The sequence below is a fragment of the Pteropus medius genome, unplaced genomic scaffold (assembly GCF_902729225.1).
Source record: "Pteropus medius unplaced genomic scaffold, Ma_sr-lr_union100, whole genome shotgun sequence".
NCBI classification, from domain to species: Eukaryota; Metazoa; Chordata; class Mammalia; order Chiroptera; family Pteropodidae; genus Pteropus; species Pteropus medius.
In genome coordinates, this window is record NW_024347790.1 from 10,569,641 (window position 1) to 10,585,856 (window position 16,216).

Sequence of the window (16,216 nt, forward strand, 5' to 3'; positions counted from 1 at the left end):
TGATTGGAGTGTTGTTTAGAATAGCAAACAACAAACAAACAAAAATCACAAACAGTTAAAAAAAAAAACCAAACCAACTCACGGATAGTATGCTTGTTAAAGAAATTATGGAATTCATAAATAAATGTACGCAATTCTATAGTCATTAATAAAGGATTAGGTCACCATTAAGTGGAAAAACAGGCAGAAGAATAGTATTTACAATATGATCGCATTTCATGTATTCATTAAATTTTGGTTTATAAAAAACTGTTATTTCTCCTGAATTAGTCCTAATGCTAAAAAGGGTCCTAAATAAACTTTTTACTTTTTGAAAGTTTTTTTGCCTTCCCATTAAACCTTTGCAACCACATTCAACATCAGTCTAAATATATTCACAGATCTGCTCAAAGATCAGAAATGGATTTAACCATCAAGTACCAAGAGTTTTAGATTAGGTTCTATTTTTATAACCTAGCCTGAATTTTTAGGTCTATAGCTGGAAGCTGCACGTCATGTTCAATCTCAAGCTTTTGGAATAGCAGAAAGTTGAAGTGTCATACAATTATGTTTCAGAGTCGCAAGAAAGATTTAGCATATCAAGGATAAAAGGTTTCCACTCTTAAAGGCAATCAAATCATTAAAGGAACAAGCCTTCCGTTGATAAATACATAAATTCCTGGTCTAAAATCTAAATCCTAAAGACATATTCATTCACAGAAACCACTTGGACATAGTAAACAGAAGCTACTGGTGTTATCAAACATTTAATCCACAGACCACCTCTTAAGTCAGAACCTCTGAAATTTGCAGTAAAAATACCTGCCATTCACACCTCTTCTGCCTCATCCCCTCCAATTCTTCATTAGAACAGTGTAAGTGGCTGCTTTAAATGAAAAGCAAGCACCTCTCAAAGTCCACCATATCCTAATATCTTTCTTTATTATACACCAAACCTTATATTTCTACATGTCCTTTTCTTACCAAATATTTTTAGCACTTTGTGCCAGACACTGTTCTGCATGCTTTACATTCACCTACTGAAATTTCATTAACAACCTTTGAGGTAGATACTATTATATCTCATTATGCAGAAAAGGACACTGAGGTGTAATATAGCCATGTGCCATTTGATGATGAAAATACGTTGAGAAATGCATCGTTATGCAAACATCACAGAGTGTTCTTATACAAACGTAGATGGTGTAATACTACACACCTAGGCTACAGGGGATAGTCTGTTGTTCTTAGGCGACAAGCTTATACAACTTGTTCTTGCACAAAACAACATGAGATTAAATAAAGCATAAGAGAAGATGATGCAGTCAAGAGATGTGGTAAACACAGGATGTATGAGAGTGCCGCCAGCATAACATGGCATATTGTTATACAGCAATCATTCTTTTTCATAATTAGAAAGAGTACACTTTAACATAATGATAAAACAGTAGAGCATATCAAATACATAAAGCAGTAACATAGCTGTTCGTTATCACTGCCAAATATTATGTACTGTATGTTATTATATGTACTATATTTTTATTGCTGGCAGCATAGTAGCTTTGTTTACACTAGCATCACCACAAATGTGAGTAATGCGTTGCACTACGACATTAAGATGTCGTTAAATGACAGGAATTTTTCAGGTCATTAAAATTTTATGGGACCACTGTGGTATACGTAGTCTGATGTCGACCAAAACGAACGATGCATGACTGAAGTTAATTTTATGTGTTAACTTGGCTAAGCCATGGTACTCGGATTATTTGGTGAAACACCAATCTAAATGTTGCTGTAAAGGTATTTTTAGATGAGATTAACATTTAAATCGGTAAGACTTTGAGTAACAGGTGATTATCCTCCAAAATGTTGGTGGGCCTCACCCAATCAGTTGATGGCCTTAAGATTAAAAAAAAAATTTAGGTGTTGTCCTTCACACTACAGCCACCACCCCCACCTCCACCGCTGCCAAGAAAAGGGAATTCTGAGTCTACACTGCTTTTGGACTGCAGCTACAACACCAACTCCTTCCCGGGTTTACAGCCTGCCATCCTACTCTGCAGATTTCAGACTGGTCAGCTCCCACAATTGTGTAAGGCAATTCCTTAAAATAAATCCTCCTCTCTCTATACACACTGTGCGTATGCCCGCATACACCCCCCTCCACACCCTATTAGTTCTTTTTCTCTGAAGAACCCTGACTAATAGGACAGGTAAGGTCACTTGGCCAAAGTCATAAAGTTAGTGCAACAGTTGGAATTCAAACCCAGGTACTCTGAACTCAGAGACTATAGTCTTAAGTCACTGAGTTCAGTGACTGCTGAATAAAGAAAAAAATGTAAAATTGGTTACTCACCAAGTAGACATTGTTTGCTGACTGCAGTGAATAGTACAAATGGACAATAAAAGGACTTTTGCTTAGAGCCAGTGCGTCTCTCTCAGCTTGTACCTGATGAGTCATATTTTTGTTGATCATGTCTGCTTTTCTGACAACCTACAGTAGATAACATGATAATAGACATTCATTTTATTTTTTATTACAAAGTATTCTAAGGGTTCAAAGCTACATCATGAAACAACCAGAGAGAAAACATTCATTTTATTTTTTATTACAAAGTCTTCTAAGCGTTCAAAGCTACCATCATGAAACAAGCAGATGTCATTTGGACTTCACATTGCCAACAGGAAGCTCTGCCAGAACAACAGCTAATATGATTAAAACAAAAACAGAACTTTCTTCAACAGAGAATTGCTTATCTTGATATCAAGTGTCAAAAGTACCACATCCTTTTTGAGGAGGAAAAGGTAAACAAATGCTCCCAGACTGCCCTAATTATTAGTAGAAAAAAAATTCTGTTCTGCTATTCTTAAAGTCAAAAGATAGTAATGTTCCTAATATCTCCTAGATAACCATTTCTCCTAGGCACAGAGAAATAGTAACTAATATAAATATTTTACTTCTGATTCTTTGATGGATGGGAATAGAATCAGAAAGAGAAGAATGTGGGAAGTTTGCCTACAAAAAAAAATTTTAAGAATGGTTAGAACTACTGAAAATTAAGTCTCAAATGCTGTATTACAGAAAATAACTCGTCTTTTCAAGTTTCAAGGTAATTAATTGTTACAGAAGCAAAACTAGAATCTATATCAAAGTTGGAGCACTAAACTGAATATTCAGTAAAACTGAGATCAATTCTCAGGACTACAAGACAAAAAAAGTATATTTCTTTTGTAAATTCCAGCCTTACATCCTCTCCACAAGAAAACTGAGGGAAATTGACAAAGCCAGTTTGTAACACGATCTCACTTATCATTTTATTAGATTAGAAACTCTATGAGGGCAGTTTTGTTTTGTTCACCTTAGTAGCCCAGATCCTACAAACAAAGGGGATGCTCAACAAATATATATATCAAAAAATGAATTGGTGTTTTCAACAACTGATAATGACTGATTAGTAAGTACAGCAGAAAGAAAAGCAAAATACCTTGGGAACATATGAAGCAAGGAAGAGCTCATTTTAATGGGATAGGTCTGAAATGTCAGGGAAGGTTTCAAGGGGAATGAAGATGAACTTGCCTAAATAAATAACACAGGTGGAGAAGAGCAGAGAAAGGTGGAAGAAAAGCACTTGAGCAGCCAGTATAAACATAAGCTCAGAGACAAGAAAATACACAGAACATGGCAGTCAATTGTCTGGTGTAGCTAGAACACACAGGATATGTGGAAGATACCATAGTGTTAAGTTTAGAGTCAGAACTTAGAGCATGAACGCTTTTCTAAGGAGTTTGGACTAAGGAATGGGTGAAAAAATAAAACAGTGATTCCAGTTAGGGGGCTATTGCAATAGACTAGGTATGGAAATGAAGTCCTGATAAGCTTCAAAAACATCATGTCAAATGAACAAAGCCAGATGCAAAAGACCATATAAACTGTATGATTCCATTTGAGAAAAGATAAATCCATAGAGATAGAAAGTAAATTTGTGGTTACCTGGGGCCAGGGGTGTTAAAGCGGGGAGGCACTGAAGATGGGCAGGAGAGATCTTTTTGGGGTGATGGAAATGTTCTAAAATTTACCCCCCAAAAACAAACTGTACTTTGAGGAAGGAAGGAAGGAAAGAAGAAAGGGCGAATGAACTAGAGGGAGAAAATATGAAGGGCTGTACTTGGGCAGACTTGGGAATGGAATGGACGAGGTAATAAGCATGAATACCAGACAGAATTGACAAGACTTAAGAGGCAAGACATACAGATGAAGTAGAGGGAAGTTAAAATGACCCAGGTTTCTAGTCTGAATGACCAGAATGATGGTGGTGGTATTAAATGGAGAAGTAATACAGGAGGTACAGAGTTTAGGCAGTTAGGTGGAGAGGACTGGTCAAGGTTAGGCAAATACAATTTGGAGGTGCCTGCTCCACATTCACTCACATAGCAATGTCCAAAAGAAAGCTGAAACTGTCTCCTGTTACTCAAACTGCTGGCTTCTTCCCTTTATCAGGTTCACTCAGTACAGAAATGTGAGTCATCGGAAACTACGGGAGTGGATAACCAAGAGGGGTCTGAATAGCTTCAATACATTGAAAGCTCTTGTAGGAATGCTATACACTACTGCAAGGATAAAGGATGGATTTAGGACATATTTTAGTTTAGCCTTTAAACAAAAGTACATTCTAGTTTTATAATGGAAGGTATGAGGAGAAAAAATGAGGTTGTTTAATGAGATCTTTTGGTTATATAGTAGGTTAGAAATTAATCTATATCAAACCGATAAAATTAAAACATGATTTGGAAAACAACTGTTTCAAATTTTAAGTTTCTTACTTAATCCCGGTAAAGGCCAAATCAGTAAAAAGGATCCAGAAGTTCTGGTGTTTCCTAAACTTTCTCGTACTGAAGGGCGGGGCAGAGGAGAGACACCCGACTTGCTCACGATGACGTCACCCCAAGCGAGAAGTCAGCTCGCAGGGCCCTGGAGCCTGCACAATTCAGGGGGCAGGAAGAAGGGCCGCAGGGCCGGACTCTTTCTCTTGCTTTACTCCCTAACGTCTTACCTTCACCGCATACAACTTGCCGCTTTTCTGCCCCAGATACACCTTCCCGAAGGCGCCACGGCTAATGGGCTTCACTATGGTGAATTCTTCAATGGAGGGAGGTCTTGGCACCGAGATTCTGTCCACGCACTCCCCTGCCGCCGCGTCTCTTCCGCCCTCCTTCTCGCTCCCGTCGGGGGGCTCCATTGCAGGTCAGCCCAGACTGAAACCTGCAGCAGCCGCCCAAATCCCTTTTCCAGCAGCAACTCCCGCCAACTGAGTTCAAAGTAAGGCTCCGCCCACGCCGCCCGCGGGCTGTGATGTCACCCCGTCGCTGCGCTCACCGAGCTCAGCCCAGCCTCGGCCCTGTCACCTCCCCTTCGTAGACGCCGAAGGACCCAATGAGCGTGAGGGCGGGGACTCTGGGAAATTCTCCGACCAATAACAGACTCTTCGAGGGCAGTGACCACCGCCCACTTCCTTTGTAATGACGGGGCGGAGGTGGGGGCGTGGTAAAGAGGTGCCACAAACACTTGTTGGCCGAGGAGAAAAGGGACAGCGGGGGTTCGAATCAGAATCGCGGGATGAGTTTTCTCCCGACCTCCAAAAGAGGTTATGGGGGCCCCGCCTCCGTTTTTTGTTTTTTGTTTTTTAATGCCTTCGCGACCTTCCCTCCTCCCCCGCGAGAAATGTAAATTAGTTCGGTCTGTTCAGGAAAGTGATGGCTAGTGTAATCTAAGATGTGGAGAAACTGGATGAGCAGGAAGCGGGTGGCCCTATAATGTGATATCTTAACAGGATGTAACTTGCCTGACTGGAACAGATTAGGATTAACAAGAAGAATTTTCGATTTATTGTGGGGAAGTTAGAGAACATTAAATTGTAGCAAATGACCTTATCGTTCATTCTGTTCCAGTCGGAACAGAATACATTGCATTGAAAGGTTTGATAAGGAAGCTGTAGAAAGGTTTAACAGGTTGGATGCCGCCTCCGTAAGGAAAAGAAAACTACAGCCAGAAAGCTTTGGGGATCCAGCACTTAACACTAGAGAACAGCTATTTTGTGGCCATCGGTCCCCGGTACCAGCCGCAGAAACACAGGCGCTGAGCAGGCCTGGAGTGCTTACGCAAGCCCGTGGGTGGTGTCGCTCCCTGCCCCGGAAGTAGTGTTGAGTTAGAGCTTTGCCTTCCGGGGCAGGTGGTCTGTCGTTGCCGCAGCTGTAGGAAACGGAGGCCATTTTCCGTTTCTAGGCGAGTGAGGGTAGAGTGCGAGAGAAAAAGGGAGACGAAAGGGCTCAGCGCCTCCCCGCCAGGCCGTGGAGAGAAGGGCAGTTTCGGCAGGCGGGTGAGGTCGCTGAGGGCCCGGGGAGATGTTTTCTCTATCGAGCACGGTGCAGCCTCAGGTGAGTCTCGACGCCTTGTATATTCCCCCTCCTTCCCTAGCCCGCGACTATTTGTCATTTGCGTTTTGTGAAGCGATTTCTCGTTAGGGATCGTGGGAGGGAAGCGATTAGACCAACAAGAGCCCTAGGGGTGAGAAGGGATCAGGGGCAACGCTGAGGGTAAAGGGCTGACAGTAAAGCAGGGGCTTGATGAGCGTAATGGAAAGCTTGGCTTGTCGAGTTGACTACGTGGAGTTTTTGATGGAGAATCATTCAGGCATTGTTCAGTGGCGGATATTCAGGGGTCGATGTGGGGGCGGGGGAGACGTCTTTGCCATAGATGTAAAGGAAACAAGTAATGTTCCCTTTCCATCTTTTCGCCTCGCCAGATACTAGTATTCACGACCTCGATCCTCTGTTTTTTATTTTCTTTTAAGTGAAATTTGACCCAAACATGTTATAATAATTTGAATAATCTGCCGTGAATACTTTAGTATTTTTTTTGACAAGAAACGAATAATAGGTATTTTCAAGTTATTGGCTGCTTGCAGTTAAAATTTTGATTTAGCCTCCACTGTCTTTTCGTAAAGCCAAAAATGGTGCAGAGAAAAATGATTCCAAGGGTTTTCAGTGATTTTTTTTTTTTAGGACTAAATCACTTGTAACAATGTCTTGTTCTTGGTTCGTTGAAGAATCATTCTTGATGGTGACATTTTGATAGTTTTTTTTTTCTTTTGAGCATTCTTACAGTTTTGCGAATAGCTTTTGAAAACTTTCAAATTTAAAAATAATTTGTTGGTGTTGAATAACTATGGTATACACCTAAAACTAACACAATACTGTATGCTAGATATATTTTAATAAGATCTTTAAAAATTAAATAAAAATAAGTAATTTTTGGATACTCTTTAATTTTTTAGTTTAAACATATAATTATGTTCCTTTGTGTATCCCATACTTCCTTGGGTTTTTTGTTTTTGTTTGTTTATGTTTTTTACTTCTCGCTAGTATTGGCTGGATAATAGAAAATGAAGTGGTTACTTACTGGGTGTCAGTAATGTGACAGGTGAACAAAGCAGATGTAGAATCTTGATGGTGATATGAAATAAAAATGAATAGGAATTAGCCAGATAAAGAATGATTGGAAGTGAACAGGTCTCTCAGGCAGACAGAATATTATCTGGAGGTCCTGAGATAGGGAACAGCTTAGCCAATTGGAAGAACAAAAATAAGGTCAGTGTGGCTAGAGTGTGGTGATTGAGGGGCACAATGACAGAAATGACATTGGGGAGAAGTCTTAAAACAGATCATATAGGGAGTTATAATAAGAGACTTTGGATTTTAAGTGTGTTGGAAACCACTGAATGCTTTTAAGCGGGGAGTAACATCAGATTTACCTTTTAAATAGATCACTCTGGTTTATTGCCATGTGGATAGTGTGAAAGGCAGGAGTGGATATCTTTTCAGTCATGACGCTATTGCAGTAATCCAGGAGAGGGATGATGCACAATAAAGTAGCAGTGGTTTTGGAAAGAAGGGGATGAGATTCATTTTGGAGAAAGAATTTCATGAGGGATTGGATATGAGAGTTGAAAGAGAGAGGAGTTTTTGGTTTGATCAGCTGCAAGGTTGAAGGTGTCATTTACCAAGATGGTAATGTTTGGAGAAACATTCCCACTTGTGTGGGAAAAAAACAAAAACAAAAAACTCTGACTTGACTTGTTGAATACAATATTAAACCTTTTGAAACTGAACTTCAGGAAGTTTATATCAAGAAGACCTGATTTTGGAGAACTTATTATCACCTGGATGGAGAGTTAGTGGTACATGACATTGGTAGAGATGGTGAAGGGATTTTGTGAACTGTGGGTAGTCTTAACTGGGCTCATGTAGGACCGTTGTGCATTTTATACTGTGAAAGATGGTGAACACATTTGTAATTTATGATTGCTTACATTGTTCTCAAACAGTTGTTAGCTGAATATTCATTTGATGAATCCGATTTCTGTATGCATTTCTGTTACATTAGGATTAGAGACAAGTTCTGTTTAGAAATAACTCCCAAGAATAGCTTTATATTTTACTTTCACTTTGAAAACCAGTCAGATTTGCTTCAGCCTCAAAGAGCGTGTTTATGTAAAATTAATGCTGGCAGCAAGCTGCACTTTCTTATTTCTAAACAGGAAATGGGTTAATTCCTTGAATGCACTTGAATGTAAATAGTAAGGTTAAGAAAGACACAGAAGGTGAACTTTTTCATTGAGAATAGATCAAACCATCTTTTAGCAACTGAGCTATTTTTTGAATGAGAAGAGATATAACTAAAATAAAAATTTCAAAGAAATGGGCAGAAAATACGTATCTTAAAATAATTTGGTTCCTGTAGTTTTCAAGAACTTATTGTTTCTTTCTGGCTCTAAAAATAATACATGCTCATTTCTAAAAATGCTATAAAAAATATAAATAATAAAGATCACCCATAATCTCATTACCCGAAGTGATCACATTTTAGAATAAATTCTTTCATACTTTTTACCTTTATGCAATTATGTGTACGCATACTTTAAAAAAAAGATGTTAAAGACAGTTTAACAGCCTTTTTTTTTCTTCCATTTAACAGCATATTATCAACTTATTTCTCTATCAATAACTATGGAATGAAAAGTCATTAATTGGAATCTGGAGTCAGATTATCTGGGTTAGAATCCTTGCTCCTATACTTACTAGCTGTGTGACTGACTTCGAACATGTCACTGAAGCTATTTAAATTCTTTCTGTCTTAATATAATTAAATGAGATAATATAAGTAAAGCACATAGTACAAAACCTGGCATATAGGGAGAACCCATTTAATTTATTAATTTACTTAACATATTTATTTAGCATCTATTATGTGCATTGTTGCATTGGGATACAGTATTGAATAAAGAAAAAGGACAAAATATGTAAATTATGTGTTGTATAAAATATTTTATATTAAAAAATTATATAAATAAAATAAACAGAAAAGAAAATTATAAAATAAAAGAAAAATCCCTTGCCAAATGGAACTTAGAATCTAGTGGGAGAGTGTGATATAATGAAAAATAAATATTTGGTCTTTGTTCTTAGTTCTTGGCACAGAGTTCCTAAAACCCTTGGAATTTCCTGAGTGATAAGAGTATCTTATTATTCGTCAGGAGTCCCTTTGGATCCCTCCAGGGTTTGTGCTAATAAGGTGACTTAGGATGAGGTCTCTAGATAGCCTCAGGACTGGGCTGGACAGCAGAAAGACCCTAGTGATTAGAAAGTGGGAACTCTCAACCCCAATGTTCTGGCCTCTGGGAGGGAAGAGGGCTGGCCTGCCCTGGAATTGAGCTCTTTAAAAAACTTTTAAGAGATTTCATGGGGAGATTCACAGTGCAGTGGGGAGGTACACTCATCCATAGGTGAACTCTTGTGCTTGAGACCCTTCTGGACCTTGCCCTGTGTACCTCTTCATCTGGCTGTTCATTTTTGTCTTTTATAATAGACTGGTAAATATAAGTAAAGTTTATTTCTTAGTCCTGTGAGCTGCTCTAGCAAATTACTGAGCCTGAGGAGGGGGTTGTGGGAAACCTGATTTAAAGCTGGTAGATCAGAAGTATGGTTGGCCTGGGACTATGACTGGAACCTAAAATGGGAAAAGTCTTGTGAGACTGAGCCCTTAACCTGTTTGATATGCACTAACACTGGATAGTTAGTGTCAGAATTAAATTGTTGGACACCCAGCTGGTGTCAGAGAATTGCTAGAGAGAGACACAGATAATAACAATATATAATTAAATAAGTAGATATTTAAAAGGTGTTAGATAGTGAAAGTACCAAGAAGAAAAAATAGAGCAGAGGAAAGGATAAGGAATGTGTTTTGGAGGGAGAAATACTAAGTAGGCTGGCTAGGGAAAAGACCCATGAAAAGATTACTTGAGTTAAGAACTCAACTGTGTAGAAGAGCAAGCTATGCTACAAATTGGACAAGAGGGAATAAATAGTGCTTACAAGGGCCTTGAGGTGAGGACCTGCCAGGTGTGTTCTAGGAACAGCGAGGAGGCTGGTGGGGCTGGAACAGAGAGGATGAAAGGGAACATAATGGATAAATTCAGAGAGGTAATAAAGACCCTTGGAGGGCTTTCTCTGTCATAGGTTTTAAGACTGGCTTTTATTTTAAGTGAGAAGAGAAGCCATTGGAGGGTTTTGAGCAGAGAGTGATTTCATCTGACTTTGGTTTGACTAGAGCACAAGCAGGGAGAGTAGTTAGGAGGCTATTGCAAAAATCCACATATAAGTGATGATGACTTAGAACAATATGATGCAATGGAGAAATTGAGAAGTATCAAATTCTGGATATACGCTTACTTTTTTGGAATATCTGTGAAATATTTCATTTTGTGGTGGTATACACTAATTTCAACTTTCATATTTTTCTAGGTTACAGTTCCTCTGAGTCATCTCATCAATGCTTTCCATTCACCAAAAAGCACATCTGTTTCTGTCAGTGCATCAGTTTCTCAAAACCAGCATCGAGATCTGGTTCTTGAGCATGAGGCTCCCAGCAATGAGGTAATAGTTTTGACCCTGGTTGTGTGAGAAAGCATTTTGATTAATATGTCACAAACATGTTTGAAGTCTCTTTCTATATTTAGGAATTTCTAACAGGGTAATTTCTGTCATCAATTTAATTCCTTTGAGATTAAAGATGTCTCATTCTGACTTAATTGTATAGATAGAAAAGTTACTTTGTTTTATTCTTTAACATTTAATTATAAAAAATTTCATGTGGCAGTAGATTTCATTGGTATTTACTTCCTAAGTTACTACTTGTGTGGCACCATTTAGATATTCTTTTGTGTTGCTCCAATATTAGCGGTAAACCCACAAGTTAACTGACCATAATGCCTCCTGAGTCTCAGGGAGGACAGTATAGTAAAAAGTTATCATCGACTGCCTCATAGGAGACTTCAGTGTAATTGCACAGTTAGAATGAATATAGGTACTTGAAAGTGAAATGTACAAGCTATGGCATAACTTTTAGTATTCAGAGAATTATAAAATCAGTGTTGATTGGGCTATAGGGAACTCCCACCCTAGGAATCCTTGCATTTACAGATTTATTAATAAGACAGTTGCTTGTAGCTCAGAATACATTTTTTATAGAAAACATAATCTGTAGTTAAGTTTCCCAAAAGCCTCTTTTAACTCATATATAGCTTATGTTGTTAGTCCTACTATTAGGGATGGTTGCAAAGGACAGTAGAGGAGGAGTTGGGGAGTTAGTTTTAAGATAAAATTTTAATTAGATGAAAAGTTTGTCTTTGTCATCTTCATGTTTTCCTTTTATACTATTTGTCCAATTCTTCTTGCCTCTTTCTGTAGGCATTCCATTGTCTCACTATTGTCCTGACACACTTTTCCCAAAATAGAGTCCAAGAGACTCTATTAATGAAAATACCACGTGCAGCAAAATTATGTTCATTTCTGATATTTTGGAAAATATTATGTACGTGGAAGAAATGAAATTCACCTGTGAACCTAGTCCATAGAAATAATTCTGTTAACCTTTTGTGCTTATATTTCATATCTCTTCTACTTTTATAATAATTGGATCATACTACAATGCTCCTTTAGATTCTGCTTTCTTCATTTAATAGTCTTATGAACTCTTTATGCCATACATTTTCCAAATTTTTAATGACTTCAGAGTGTTCATTGTATGATGTCACATTGTTGGATATTGTTTCCAATTTTTCGTTGCGATAAACAACACCGTTTTTACTATCCATGTTGCTAAATCTTTGACTTTTATCAAGTAAAATTGCTAGGTCAGTAGTGAAGTATATTTTTGGGGCTTGAAAAGTAGCTAAACTCTAGAAGCCAGTGTTGAGGTTGAGTAATGATCTCAAGTACAGAACTGGTGTTCTTAAACTCTGATAGTACTCCGATTAGTCCTGTTTTTTGTCTTCAGTGAGTGCTTGTTACTGCTTCACAAACATTTTCATTCTCTTTACCTCGTCTCTACTCTCACCTCCTTTGCTATGTGGTAACTTTGCTTGCATCAAGCCTTGCTCATCCAACATCCACTTCACAACGCAAGCAAAAAACCTTCCTTTCAGCTTTTTCAAGCTACTAACACCTTTTTTCTTTGCTTTCAGACTTCATGAAAGAGTAATCTGAACTTAATTGTACAGTAGTCCCATCTTACCTGCGGGAATACCTTCCCAGACCCCCAGTGGATGCCTGATACTGGAAAATACCGAACCCTACGTATACTATGTCTTTTCCTTTGCGTACATACCTGTGATAAAGTTTAATTTTATAAATTAGGCACAGTAAGAGATTAGCAATAATAACTAATATAAAGTAGAACAATTCAAACCGTATACTGTAATAAAAGTTATGTGAATGTAGTCACTCCTTTCAGGGGATCCCTTGCTGAAGTCTTCCTATAGGTGCAGCGCTTTCTAGCGCAACACATTTCCATCAGTTGGAAGACGTTTTTTTGTTGGTATTTCCCACAAATTTAATGCCTTTTTCATCTTAACTAAGCACTTACCATGCACTGTGGATATAACTTTTGCAGTTTGAGGTTCTGCAGCAAAACAAGCACCAGTTATTCCCCCTTCACAATTTCATGGTTAGAAGATTCATCCTTATTGTAGATCTCAGCAACTCTCAGCTTATAATTTTTTAAAGTTTCCCCATTAAGTTCAGAACTTTTACCTTTTCACTTAAAAGGAAGCACTTTATGGCTTCCCTTTGGTGTATGTGAATGCCACCATCACTACTCCTGCACTTTGGGACCATTACATATTAAACGAATAAAGGCGACTTGAACACAACCACTGTGATATGTGACAGTCTGATAACCAAGTCTACATTCTTGGATATGATAACCAAAAGGGCTGCTAAATGACTTACCACCAGGGAGCCAAGATGCTGGACAGAGATGATTCATGGCCTCAGGCCTGATGGAGCGGGTGTGAGATTTTATCGTGCTACTCAGAAAGGCATACAATTTAAAACTAATGAATTGTTTATTTCCAGAATTTCCCATTTAATAGACCGCCATGAATAACAAACTACAGAAAGTAAAACTATGGATAAGGGAGGACTCCCGTCCTTAGTAAACTTTTATTTACACTGCATTCCATTATAGTTTGGCTACCACTTTTACCATTTTACAGATCTATTTTGCTGAAGTCAGTGTTGATTTCTCTAGTGCTATGTACAGGGCTCTTTGAAAATCTACATCTTTTTCAACTTTCTGTAGCATTTGTTAACATATACTACTACTGAAATACTCTCTTAAATTGAGTGATACTACATTGGTGATAGTTTCTTTACTCTTTCTGTATTGATGGCCATTTTTTATTGCCAACCTCTTAAATATTGGGTATACTGTGCATTTTTCCTTAATCTAATTTTCATTATGCAAAATTTCCCAGGTTATGTAATCTATTTTTATACCTTTACTTAACATCTATCTATCTATCTAATTATCATCTATCTATCTATATCTATATGCTTATAACTCCAAAACATCTCCAACCCTAAAGTCTCTAAAGTTTTAAAGTAACTTATCTAGTGGCTTGTTAAAATACCCTTCTGGATATGCTTTAGGGATGTTAATATTAAGATGTCCAAAACTGAGCTACTCCTCCAAATTCCAGTATATTTGATCTTACAGAGGTTTTAGTTCCTCTTTATCAATCTTGGTCCAGCCAAGAGAGAGAAACCACATAGTCATTTGAACAGTGAACATTTGATATAAATTACTGTAATTTTTTACTCGAACGTTTTAAAAACCCTTTTTTTTTTAGGGGATTGAAATAACAAGGGATTGGCTAGTAATAAGTACAGAAAACTCTAAAATATATAAGACTAATAGATATAAGGAGCAGCCAATACTCCTTGGACTCTGGGTAGAGCTTCCCAGGAAGAGTGCTCCAACCCCAGACTGAGGTCTTGACCTTGCTGGAGAGAACATGGCCTTGGCTTACCAAATGGCAGAGAAGTCACTGTGGTGACATGCAAGCTGAACTTGATGGAAATCAGCTCTTCAGGGTACCAGGGAAAGCTGATCATGGGGATGTGACTAACTGGAGGAGCTGCTGGATACTGTTGGCCACTGTGCAGTGCAGGGGGCCAGGCTTTGGAGGAGCTGCACAAGTAGTGGGAGCCAGATGCTGGAGAAACCATGGATAGTGCAGGCAGCAGCCTACTGCATGAGCACACTAGAGCCACAAACAAAAACTTTCTTCCTACAGTGTCTCTCCAGTGCCCTCTACTGACAAAGCTTAACATTGTGCTACATGGCAAAGGAAAAGCATTCAAAGGGCTCATCCACAGTAACAAAAAGGATGAAGAGGAGCCAAGGAGCAACAGATAAATAACCAGCACATCCACCCAGAATCCTTCTTCCTCTCAGTCCTTGTTCTCTGCTGGTTTCTTCTAATGTCTTTTGTCTCCGATTTGTTATTTCCATCCTTCTTAGTCAGGACTTAGTTCAGACTCACATTATTTTTCTCTTTTCCATTAACCTTTTCTTATCCAGTTCTCTCGTCTTGTATTTTCTTCCTGTAAAACATAACTAATCATATTAGCTGTAGAATTAAATTCAAACAAGACCCTTCACAATTTGGTTATAGCCCATCTTTCTGTTTCTTTCATCACTTAACTTTTACCACATCTCAGACATTCCAGGCCCTTTGATGACTTTGTTTGCCCCTTTCTCCAAGGCTTCTTCCCCTATCATTCCACATTAGGAGTTATCTCAGGACACCTTCACTGACTTAGAAAATTAGTTGGTCTGTGTTCTGTGTTTTCTCACCACTATTTAAAACTATCTCTGTAATAGCAGTTACCATGTTGCTTGATAATTCCCATGTTTATATCTACCTTATTTCTCTCTATGCTCCTAGGACCTGATACCCAAGAAGTAAGGGGAGTGACTTCCATCTTAGTTAAGAATCTGCATTTCCCTTTTGAGGTCTATGTATTATAAATAGATTTTTGGGTTTCCCATTTTAAAAGATAACTTTTGAAAAGTAGCTCTTGAATGTTGTGGTCCTTCTCTTTTCATTATAATATGTTTTATTTTGTATAGTTTTTAGTAGTTTAAAAAAGTACTTTTAAATATTTTATTTCATCGTGCTTTTAAATGCCTTACTGTGTACGATGGGATATGTAGATGAGCAAGGCATGATCTCTTTTAACATGTACTATCTCGTTGTAAAATGGACAGGACGTAGTTCATAGTCATTTTGACATATGAAGAAATGGATTCTAAGAATCTGAATCATTACAAAGCTAATGTGACAAACCTTGTTAGTCTAGAGTTATATAATATACGGATCTAACTTAACATCAATCATAAGTAGTTGATACTGTACTGTTTATTTTGCTCTCTTTACTTGAGGTTGTAGCTGTTTGGGGCTTGTAATTGTTACTTGTCCTTAGTGTCTCCCTGTCAGCTCATGTGGACAAGAAAATAGCTCATCCCTATCTATTTGTAGTTACTTTAGAACTGTTTTAAGGTGAAAGTTTTCTTGTCTGGTTTTCACACATTTTTGACTGTTCATTTTTCCTTCTTAGAAGTTAGATATGGGTAAGTATAGAACCTTTCAGTTCCAAGAAGTATATCATTAATGAGGCTGGAGGAGTGAGATGTCCCATGGTAGCAGAGCATACCCTTTCTTTATCAAATGGGCTTTTGTTTATAGGCATTAGGGACTGAAGGAAGCCGTAAAGCTCCAAGGACTGGTGATACCAATGGGAATATAGTGTTTTCAGCCACTGTCAAGCCTCGTAT

At 38.1% G+C, this 16,216-nt stretch overlaps 2 protein-coding genes across 3 annotated transcripts in view; one reads left to right on the forward strand and one right to left on the reverse strand.

Annotated features, from left to right (window-relative positions):
* MASTL (microtubule associated serine/threonine kinase like) overlaps positions 1–5,310 on the reverse strand; it is a 29,645-nt gene extending 24,335 nt beyond the window's left edge. Inside the window, exons 1-2 of one of the 2 annotated variants that reach the window (XM_039877622.1) lie at positions 5,031–5,310; positions 2,336–2,473 (exon numbers count right to left, since the gene is read on the reverse strand). In XM_039877622.1, the coding sequence (XP_039733556.1) occupies positions 2,336–2,473; positions 5,031–5,216 (324 nt within the window). In that variant the 5' untranslated portion in view covers positions 5,217–5,310. The remainder of the gene's footprint in view (positions 1–2,335; positions 2,474–5,030) is intronic. The other variant, XM_039877619.1, reaches the window with a different exon arrangement.
* Positions 5,311–6,148: 838 nt separating this feature from the next.
* The window catches only part of YME1L1 (YME1 like 1 ATPase), a 43,806-nt gene continuing 33,738 nt past the window's right edge, over positions 6,149–16,216 (forward strand). Inside the window, exons 1-2 of the mRNA XM_039877623.1 lie at positions 6,149–6,411; positions 10,837–10,968. Coding sequence (XP_039733557.1) covers positions 6,379–6,411; positions 10,837–10,968 — 165 coding nt within the window. The 5' untranslated portion in view covers positions 6,149–6,378. The remainder of the gene's footprint in view (positions 6,412–10,836; positions 10,969–16,216) is intronic.